Source organism: Alligator sinensis, unplaced genomic scaffold (assembly GCF_000455745.1).
Source record: "Alligator sinensis unplaced genomic scaffold, ASM45574v1 scaffold1258_1, whole genome shotgun sequence".
Lineage (NCBI taxonomy): Eukaryota > Metazoa > Chordata > Crocodylia > Alligatoridae > Alligator > Alligator sinensis.
The window spans coordinates 1,077,698-1,088,486 of NW_005842520.1; the positions used below are offsets into that span (position 1 = coordinate 1,077,698).

At 43.0% G+C, this 10,789-nt stretch overlaps 1 protein-coding gene across 2 annotated transcripts in view; it reads left to right on the forward strand.

Annotated features, from left to right (window-relative positions):
• Window positions 1-7,553, forward strand: part of CWC27 (CWC27 spliceosome associated protein homolog) — a 211,164-nt gene extending 203,611 nt beyond the window's left edge. For both annotated transcript variants that reach the window (XM_025213309.1, XM_025213308.1), the window contains exon 14: window positions 7,019-7,553. In XM_025213309.1, coding sequence (XP_025069094.1) covers window positions 7,019-7,181 — 163 coding nt within the window. In that variant the 3' untranslated portion in view covers window positions 7,182-7,553. The remainder of the gene's footprint in view (window positions 1-7,018) is intronic.
• Window positions 7,554-10,789: the final 3,236 nt, after the last annotated feature.

The following is a 10,789-nucleotide window of genomic DNA, read 5'->3' on the forward strand; positions in this document are numbered from 1 at the left end:
ACGAGCTGCGTGCAGCAGTGGGAGCTGCCCTCACACCCGCACTCCCCAGGTGAGCCACAGCTCCCACCCCGGCTGGTCATCACTTGCCTCAGTCCCTGCCCCATCCCCAGCCCCACTCCTCTTTCACCCTGGGGGCCTTGATCTGGCCCCCCACACCTCTTCCCTCCCCCCTTCCCTTCCACCACACCAGACTTAGCAGCTACACACAGCTCTCCAAACTGCCAGGCTGTGCTTCTCGCTGCCTAGGTGTTGTGCTGTGGCTGAGCACAGGCACAGGTGTTTATCAGCCAAATTATCAGCCACATCAGGCCAATTTCCAATACAATCAATTTTCTTTATATTGGTGCCAATCTGATATTGGGCCAATGTATCAGTGCACCTCTACTTTTAACCTGATTAACACAATGAACTGAGACTTTACTATTTTGGTATTTATGGCAGTTTGATTCTGTAACTTCATTTGATCAGAATGTGAAAGTTGTATGTAAGTTTTATATGAGTTCTCAGAGTGTCTCTGTTAATAAGTATTAAGAGTATGTGATCTAATTAAAGGTCTGAGAGTACTCCACTTACTTTCATCAGGATCAGGTTAACTCTCCAGGTAAATGCTAGCACAGTCCTAAATCCTGTTTCACTTAACATACCTAAGTGGCACATATGAAGCTGCACAACTGTACACAGGGTTGGATTCTATTTCCCCTTGTGGCAAATAGAATTACCTTGCGTGTGTATCTGCCAGAAGTAAAATAGAGGGGCGGAGGGCAGACTTTCATCTTTTAGCTTAAGTGGTTAAGCCACTTGCCCAGGAAGAAGAAGCCCCACATTCCAGGTGCCAGTCTTCTAGAGGTGATTTTAACCTAAATCTCTTGTTTTCCTGCAGTGTTCTAATCACCAGTCCACAGGTTAGGCATCATAGAGATTTTTCCACTCCTCCTCTTGCCCCCTGCTATTTGCATTTAATAATAAAATAAATAAACAGCACTAGGCAAGTTCCTGCCTCATTGGGAGAAAGGGCCCAAGCTAAAATCTAGGGTCCCTTTCCTCCCAGGCAGCAGCCACCTCACTGCACCACATACCCATTGCCCTGTCATTTACTTCCTAGCCCAACATAACTCCTTGGCTGTCCAGTGTGCCAGCTTCAAAAGGGGGACTTACAACTCTGGTGCCCTTAGCCCTGACATTATTAAGCGGTTTCTGCCTGACTAAAATGTTTGGAGTTATCCAGCCTTACATGCATACCTGACTGATTCTGTATCCCTGCACAGTTGCTTGGCTGGAGTACATGGGCAGTTGCTGAATGGCAAACTGTGTTTAAGTGCAAAAAACGGCAGTTACCCGCTATGCATAGTTATATATAAAACTATATATCTACACACACTAACCAATTGCCTGTCAGGAATGACCAAGGCGGGGAAGTGGGTGGGCTGGGATGGAGCACCACCACCCCACACTGCTGCTGTCTCCCAGGAACAGTGTGGGGGAAGCTTGCCCCATCAGCCCCTTTGGCCAGCACCCCGTGCCACCACCTGCAGGGAGTAGGGGAGGGGGGGAACAGACGAGGCCAGTGCTGCTGGCTTCATCCCCCTGCTCCAGCTGCTCTGGCCCCACTTCATGGTGGCACTCTACTGCGCCACCACCTCCTGTCTGGAACGGTACTGGAGCACTCTGATTGGTTGTTTCAGACAACCAGTCAGAGTGCGAATAAAGCATTACGGACAGACAGACTAAGGCTTTTATAACATTAGAATATATATATACACCAGCTATATACATGCCACTTGGGCACATAAAGCAAAATAGAATTTAGTCATAAATTGCTGTATGGTGGCCTATCAAAACCCATAGCCAGGCCAGTTACTACAAGAGCTAATAAAACAGCAACATGACAGAATCTCTGGAATGGAACATTTGGGCAAACTTTGCAAATTTGATTGGTTAAATTACTTATGTCAGTTAACTAGATTCCCCAGTTATCAGTGCTCCTGAGCACCCACTGCTGCTACTAAAGTCAATAAAAGTGGTTGGTGTTGAGCACTTCTGAAAACCCATCCGTTTCTTTAAATGCTGCCCCCACCCCCTGCCACTTGCCCTCCCACTCCTGCCTTCCTCTTACCCAGGTTCCTTCATGCTGATTCCTTCACCACTCCCTAGCTCAGCAAAGAGCCAGAGAGCAGGACAGGACCCAGCGCATAGCCAGGGAGCAGTGAAGGAATCAGCATGGAGCCAGGGAGCAGTGCAGGGTGCAATGCTGACTGCAGGTACTGTATTTTTACTTACTACTCGATTCTAAGATGAGGCTTCCTTTTCTCCAGGGGGGAGAACCTTGTCTTGGAATCAAGTAAATATGGTATAAATTGCTTAATCTGTTGCTAAAAACTCCTACAAAAGATCTGACTTGTTTCACCCTAGAGACGCAGAGGAAACCAAACTGGTGTATGGTTGTATGCGTCATAGTATAGAACAAACTGTCAGCCATTGGTGTTAAGCACAAATTGCACAGTAGGATTCTTCTGGTTTAATTCTGTGTGATGAAAACATGGAATCACACATCAGCACAGTGACTGCACATAGATTAACTGGGCAACCTACTGTTACTCCAAAATCAGTAGGCTTTGCAGACTAAACAAGGGAAATGTCTGTTTTACAACATGCCTGTTTCTGGAAACTGGGTACTTAACTAGACATTGTTGGGATGATATGTAGTGGTATCATCATTTATCCAAAAAGCCACAGTTTATAAGCCCGGTACAAAACCATAAATAATACTCTGAAAGCCTTCACTGAATTGTCATGCTGTCATTAGGGAGTCTGTATTCTAAGTCCCATGAAAATTCCATGATTCTATGATGTGGTAACGTTTTAAAGAACAGTATTCTTATCTTCATGTTTAATAACTGAGAACAAAATGACTATGCAGTAAGCATGTCAACTGAAAGAAATGACTTTGATATCTCCACTTTGAAAAACTTTTTTTATAATTAGACTCATAGTGTTCGTCCACCTATGTAGGCACGTGTGATTGCAGCAGCTCAAATAGCAGTGGCACAAATTTGTGCCAGAGATTTGTGCCTCAGCACAGGTGCCTAAACATGCACTTTGGTGTGGGGCAAATTGTGCCACTTGGGGCAAACTGACTCTGCCTAGCTCCTCCCAGATCTGCCGCCAGGTGGAGCTGAAGGCTGGGGCTAGCATCTGTGCTGGCCCCAGCAGTATTAAAAATTGTCTTGGCAAGCAGCTCAGAGCTACTTGCTCTCAGGAGCTTTTGAGGCCCAGCAAGTTGACATATGGGGACACTAGCCCCCTGTGCCAGCTGGACTGCTGCAGCAGCCCTGACCTAAAGTGGCCCTTCATTCTCTATCCACTGCAGCAGGGTCTGACAGTGGGGGCTGCTGCCTGGCTGTGACCTGCTGCCACCTGAGACCGCATCCGCCCCCTTGAACCTGCAGCCTCATATCTACATGCCTGCCAAACCTGGATGGGACTGCTTGGCTGCCTAGCTGTGGCATGAGTAGTGCAGCAGAGCCATCTGCACCTCTGGGCCAGCTGCCAGTGGGCTGTGACTGCACAGTTGGCCTTCATGTGGCACTGTCGCCATGTGTGCCCCCGCCCTGCCATCTTGGCAGCTATCACCTGGAAGATGTGCTCATTGTGGTGGCCCACTTTGAACTGTTAAAGCATGTCCTTTTAGCCCCAAATGGCCAGGAGATCAGCAACTTTGTTTACCCTCCAGCTGGGTTCCCAATGCTAGCCTTGGGCAGGCTCCTCTGCCTGGGTCCCACCACTTGCCTCACTAGCAGTAATCCTGGTGTTCCCTGTTTTAAAAATTGCAAATTCTGTCTTTAAAATACCCAAAATCCATGTTCTTCCACAATTAAACAAAAATGCCACTGTATATGAGAGAGAAAGAAATATCAGTTGAGCAATGTTTTATTGATATATTTACAATTTTAAAGCTATTTGGAAACCTTCCAGTGCCTCTATCTTCATAATAAAATACATTCTGAATATCTGTATGTTTTGGTGTTTGCTTTTGTTTTTTTCTCATAGAAAAATCAGAGCTTTCCCTGACCTCTTTACTAACCAGGATGTGGGGACAGCTGCCCCTGCAGTCGCAGCTCCTGCCAGCAGGTCCCATCCTGTCTGGCAGCTGGGCTCACAGGGTGTGAGATGTGGGAGGGATGTCGGGTTTGTAGGAGGGAGGGAGGAATTAGTGTGGGGAGTTGGGGTTCTTGGGTGTGTGATGGGTGGGTATAGAGGGGATGTGAGGTGTGTGGGGGTATAGGGTTTGTGGGTGGGTGTATGATATTTGTGGGTGGGGGATTTGAGGGGGGGGCTGCCATACACCCACCCCCTGCAGTGCACAGCCCCCAGTGCTGGTAGCAGCAGCCAGCTGGGCCATCAGGGCCATGGCCTGCTGCAGGCATAGCCCCACAGCGGCGCTGCACTGCCTGACCCAGGGTTGTCAAATGGTGAACGGATCTAGCCCAGACCAGACTGCCCTGCTAGCACACACCTTTGAGCAGGACCGGGATGGCTCAAGGCACGTGTTAGCAGGGTAGGCGTGTGTGGGGCGGTCCTCCCACAAAACCCACAACCCCCACCACACCCATTCGCACACCTCACACTCCCCCCACACCCACCCACACACCCCCAGAAACCACACAGTCCTCACCTCCACATCTCTAGTTACCTGGGACAGCACCTGGGTCCAGGTCCAGGTCACCACTGCAGCCTTGCCCCGCTCGTATATCCAGGTCACCACTGCAGCCCCACCCCACTCGTATGCTGGGGCAAATACGAGGCAGTGTGCTGGGGCAGCAGGGGCATGAGGCAGCCATAGAGATGCTCTATGCCAGAGCATATCTCTGGAGGACAGCCTCAGGTTACTTCAGGGCATACTCCAGGAGCCATTTTTTTTCACCATGGTTTTCTTTTCATGCTTCCTAGTATCAAATTTAGAGTCCGTGCTGCAAATATGCAGTGTGGGAAACCTTTTTTTGTTCTTAGCATGCCTCTTGCAGCATCTCAAACTGTTTTGAGATGCCATAACAGGCACATGCACACTCATCTGGACGTGCCCATAATGGGCAATCATGAGTCAAATAGGGTAAATTGTGCTATTCTGCATTTTAGATATGACTAAAATAAATTATAGGGTTATTGGTGTGTACAGGGTTATAAGCTCCTAGGGCTTTATATATTGGAAACAACTATAACAAATATGCATGTGTATTCTCACTGGACATTGTAAAATGTAGGCATGCTTTCAGTTCACTACAATCAGTGATTTATGGACGCACACAGGTCAGGAGTTTATTGTGCTGAATATAGCAGTTTTGTTTTAAAGGAAGTCTAAAGCATGTTGAACCCAAATGGATGAAACATTTTGTAAGTTACTGGCTTATAGTTTTCTTATTTAATAGAAAGTGAAATTAGAGGTAGTTGTAGAATAGCAATCCTTATAAGAATGCAGTAGCTTAGGCAATACCTTCCTTTTCCCTTCTTGGATTTGGATTTTGCTTCATGGCTCCTTAAGTCTGGGTGCTGGTATTTTGTGCAAGCTTGGAAAGACTACAGTACTACATCCTGTGATGAAACGCCCATATTGATTGTGACTGTTCAGGCTTTCACATCTTTTCCAAGTTCCAACAGGGTGCCTACATATCATTAAATTAAAACAATATAAACATGTTTAGAATGGTACAGCTTGCAAAAGTAAGGACTTAGTAGGGTATGTAAAACAGACATAAAGAGGAAACGGATCATAATTATATATTTCAGAGTTAAGAGGACACATTTCAGATTTAAGAGGACTTGTTTGTTAGGTTCATTTACACATTGAAAGATCCCCATGGCAAATGCAACTGGTCACCTTTCTTGTGGAAGTTTTCCAATTTGAAGTTTGGACAAGGTTTTGTTGGTGGGTTTTTTGTTTTGTTGTGGGTTTTTTTGACAGGGGAGTTATGAATTCAAAAGTAGCAGGTTTATAGAAAAACTCTCTTCTGAATGGGGTGAAGTAGAATTTAATGGAGTGGATTTTCCATCTAAAATATTACAGCTGTGGTAAAAAGTGTTAATCCTGTAGGCATGCTCAAGCATATAAAATCAAACCACATCCAGTTCAGCATGTTGTAATATGGAACAGTATCTGACTTGTCAGTAAAGATCATTGTTTTACAACTAGTAAACTTGTCATAAGCGTTCACATTTTGTTTTCTCTTTGGTGATTCCCCCGTCCCTCTTCCAGTGGAGGAAAACAACACAACTTCCCTTTAGGATTTTATTTGGCTAGCATAAAACTACATGATTTGTGACAGCTTCCATATTAATTCCAGCTTCGGTGACACCTACTAATAAGGCTAGAGTTGATCAACTCCAGGCCTTCTTTCCACAGAGTACAGCCAACAAGGTACTTATGACTAGAACATGTTGGTATTTTCAGACCGCTGGGAATTTGGTGAAATAAAGAAATATTAGTATAGTTAACATTTCTAATCATCATCAGAAAGAAAAAGTTGGCTTGAAGAGTAGAATGAGATTTCAGTGTGGTATTCTAAGAATAACAAAGCATGTTCAATTTAAAGTAGAACAGTAGGACTGATGCATTCCCTGTGTCTACTGTAGCAGTTTTCAGTATAAGCCCATTTTTACTTCTGTAACTCTGCTGACCAAAGCCATTAAAGGAAGTCTAAAGTGACTAATAGAAAAGCTTAAGACACTTTCCCAGTTCATGGGAAAATTATTTTTAATTCATCTGGGAAGACATGGAAAGTAGAAACAAAGCAAAAAGGCTCAATACTAGAAGTGAAACCCAATAGAACAAACACCAGCTGTATTCTTTGGGTATCTTCTCTTTAAAAGGTTAACATATTAACATACAATACAAAGTACAAGAAAGCAAATTTTTTTTTAGATATTATTGGTCACCTCATCTTTTTGAGGATTTTGTCATTTCAGGTTCTCGAACTCCAGCTCTTGCACTCAGGAAATCTGAACTGTGGTTTTGTTTGCTTTCTAGGATGGCACATGTGCTTCAGTTTGAGGACAGAAGCAGAAAAGTGAAAGATGCAAGTATGCAGGATGAAGACACTTTTGAAATCTATGATCCTCGGAATCCTGTAAATAAGAGGAGAAGAGAGGAAAGCAAAAAGATAATGAAAGAAAAAAAGGAAAGGAGATGAAATGAATGTAAAGCTGTCCAGAGCTGCCTTGGAAAATGACTGCAGTACAGGATTGGCTCTTTAGTAGCTGTAGTTCCTAAAAATATCACTCAACAAGTGTGAAAAGGAATTTCTCAAGAACCTAGTGTCTAATTCTGAAACAGCTTTCTTATTTGTTTTCTAAATTGTGCAGTGAAGTAAGCAAGTGATCTCTGTGCATTATGTAGGCTCTCCTCCTTTGACCATTTTTAGAATTATATGTTTAAGGTCTACAATTTAATTACTACACATTGATAACATGTGGATAATATGTATATATATATTGTAATGATAAGGTATATTTTGTTTGCTGTTTGCAACCATATTTACCAAAATAAAGAATTTTTCCCCATTCTTCAATTAGTCCTATGTACAGCCTTTTAAGATTGAAATGATAGAATTTAAATTTAAAATGACCCATTTTCTGATTAGGGAGCTTTTGATAGGCATATAAATATTTGAACATGATTAGTAATTCTTCAGTAACATTGTGCCACTCAGAAGATAATTTTATAAAATTTCAGACTTCCAGGACAAATTTTTAAAAGTTCCCAACTCTTTTTGAAAAAAACCCTCAAAATGTAACTTTACATTATAGTTGCATTTTCTTTGTCTTATGGTATATATCCAAAAATATTTGGAAAATAGAGTTAAAATACAGATTTGGGAATGTTATTTCACTAGACTTACAGAATTTTCAAAACTAAATTAAAATAGCAATTATTGAAGGGAGAGAAAGGGGGGAAAGGGCAATAATTGAAAACATGTACTTTTACTCCCAGAATGAGAACTGGTATTTCAAGTGTCCTGTATCTGGTTTCATTTTGATTACTGGTTTGTTTGTTTATGTTTGTTTATTAATATAAATATTAAAATACAGACATTGCAACCCAAATTTGAGTCTTACTATTAAAAATTTCACATATAAATGTTACAGCCTTATATATTCTCCAAGTTAATCAGTGTAACATCATCTGAAAGTGTCAGGGGAAGCTAAGAAGTTAAATAACCATTCATTGAACATAATTTCACAAAACTTAAAAGTTGTATAAACAGAAATCCAATCCAAAATTCCTGGCAATATTGTATTTCTGATTGTGCCAGCACACAAGTTAAACATACTCATAACAAACAGTTGAAAATTCAGCTAAGAGGGACACACTAGATCAAGGTCATTAAAAAGTGTGAGTAGACGAGTGTTTTCTTGATGTTGTTTTTAGAACAAGTTCAGTAAAGTATGGTGTCCTTATCAAACTGCCACTACCAACTTTCTTGATAGGGTCTGACGTGTGAGGTACATAAGCCTGTCTTGGTGTGTTAATATGGTCCAAATGGCAGAGGTTAGATTAATGCAGAATATCACTTAAATGTGCTGTGTAATCTCTGAGATAAAGGAAAAAAACCCTGGAGGTGTGAAATGAGTTTCTGTAACAGGCTGCTAATGTTCTCCTCTTGGTTTGAGTGAATTATATTGAATCATGGTTTTGAAGTGTTAAGAGGGCTATATTCTTAAATGTTGCCATTCACAAAAAAGTGAGTCAAAGTTCCTTGTTACAGAATCTGAAGCAGAATTAACATAAGGTTGGTTATTTTTGCTGGGTGTCTATTTCTTGCTAGAAAGCTGGGAACAGAATTCTGTCCATAGTCATCTACCTAAGTCACCATCACTTTATTATTTTCTTAGTAGAAAAGAGGTTTTAGAAAAATCATTCTTGAAAGTAATGTTATCAAATCCTTTCATTCCATTGGGAAAAAAATAGAATTACTGAGTCCAAAATTCAGATCCATCAATGTCCCAGTATACACACACTTGTTAGAACACTCACCTGAGTTATGGGCAGTGTTCCCTGTAAGCTGCACGGCGTGTGCAGCTGTGCAGGCATGTTAATGCCACGCTGCCAGGCGCACCTGCGTGGCCACGCACACCATGCAGCTTAGAGGGAACATTGGCTGGGTGATGAGGGTCTAGTTCTCTTCTCTGCCTAAAATTGAAAGCTGTATCTCTTACCTCCCAAGTTAATGTTCTAACCATTAAGTTATATAGTATTTTGGGGTGACTCTACACACTGGTGGTTAGTAAGAACACTTAGAAAAGAGGAGATATAGATTCCAGTCCTTGTTGTAATGCCTACTTAATAAATATAAAAAGCATAAATATTCATTGGAGCTGAGACCAGAACTCAGATCTCACTTTTTCCAGATAAGTCCTTTTAACCCAAGGATATACTGTCTTCTTGTTTACCATTCCTGTCTGTCCAAATGGTGTGTAGAATAGCTTCAGCATGATAGCACTCCCAACTCTAGATGACCTTTGAGTATGGTGGTTAGAATACTCATCTTGGATGAAGAACAAGCAGGGAAGGGTTAACCTGCCTGCCAGCTGCTGGTGCTGGGGCCACTGCTCTGTGAGAAGGGCTCAGCTTGAAGAAGAGTGAAGAGAGCTGGCAGGGGCCAGGCAGGCAAGTTAACCTTTCCCTGCCTGCTCCCCCAGGGCAGACAGCACACACAGCCACAGGTAAGTAGGGGTAAGAAAGTCTCCAGGGGCAGAGGGAGAGCCCAAAATGGGAGCAGGGGGGTTCTTAGCTTTCAGTCCTCTAGGCCCCTGATGGCCTGAAAGTGTGGCTGCTCAAAACATGAGCTAGCTCTCACACCATCAACATTTTTGCTACTCATTGTAATGTGCAACAAGGCCCTTAGATTTTAAAAGCCAAGTCTTGCTGCCTCTAATAACTAGTCAAGATAAAGTATAACTCTGAGCCTAGATTTTTAAGCTTTGTCCCGTTCAGCACATGAAAGTATGCATCATCTTCACTACAGTAGAATTTTAGAACATTTAAGCCTATGTCATACCTTTAAACTAGTTAAGTCTTAAAGGCCTCATTTCTGCAGAAGGATATCTGCAGATCCCTCTGTACTTGGGTTAGTGTCACTCAACACTGCACCTAGTAACATAGAACCATAGAACGTTAGGGTTGGAAGGGACCTCAGCAGGTCATCTAGTCCAACCCCCTGCTCAAAACAGGACCATCCCCAACTATATCATCCCAGCCAAAGCTTTGTCTAACTGGGTTTTGAAAACCTCCAAGGATGGAGCTTCTGCCACCTCTCTGGGTAACCTGTTCCAGTGTTTTACTACCCCCCTAGTGAGAAAATTCTTCCTACTATCTAACTTAAACTTCCCTTGCTACAACTTGAGACCGTTGTTCCTTGTTGTGTCATCTGCCACCACTGAAAACAGTCTAGCTCCATCCTCTTTCATCCTCCAGCTCTCTTCAGGTAGTTAGTCTACTCTAGACTAAATAAGCTTAGTTCCCTCAGCCTCTCCACATAAGTTATGTGCCCCAGCCCCCTCACCATTTTTGCTGCCCTCCACTGGGCTCTCTCCAACTTGTCCACATCCTTTCTGTAGTGGGAGACTCAAAACTGAACACAGTACTCAAGATGTGGCTAAATAGAGGGACTGAATAGAAGGGAATAATCACTTCCCTTGACCTGCTGGCAACACACCTACCAGTGCAGCTCAGTATGCCATTAGCCTTCTTGGCAACAAGGGCACACTGTTGGCTCATATTCAGCTTATTGTTTACTGT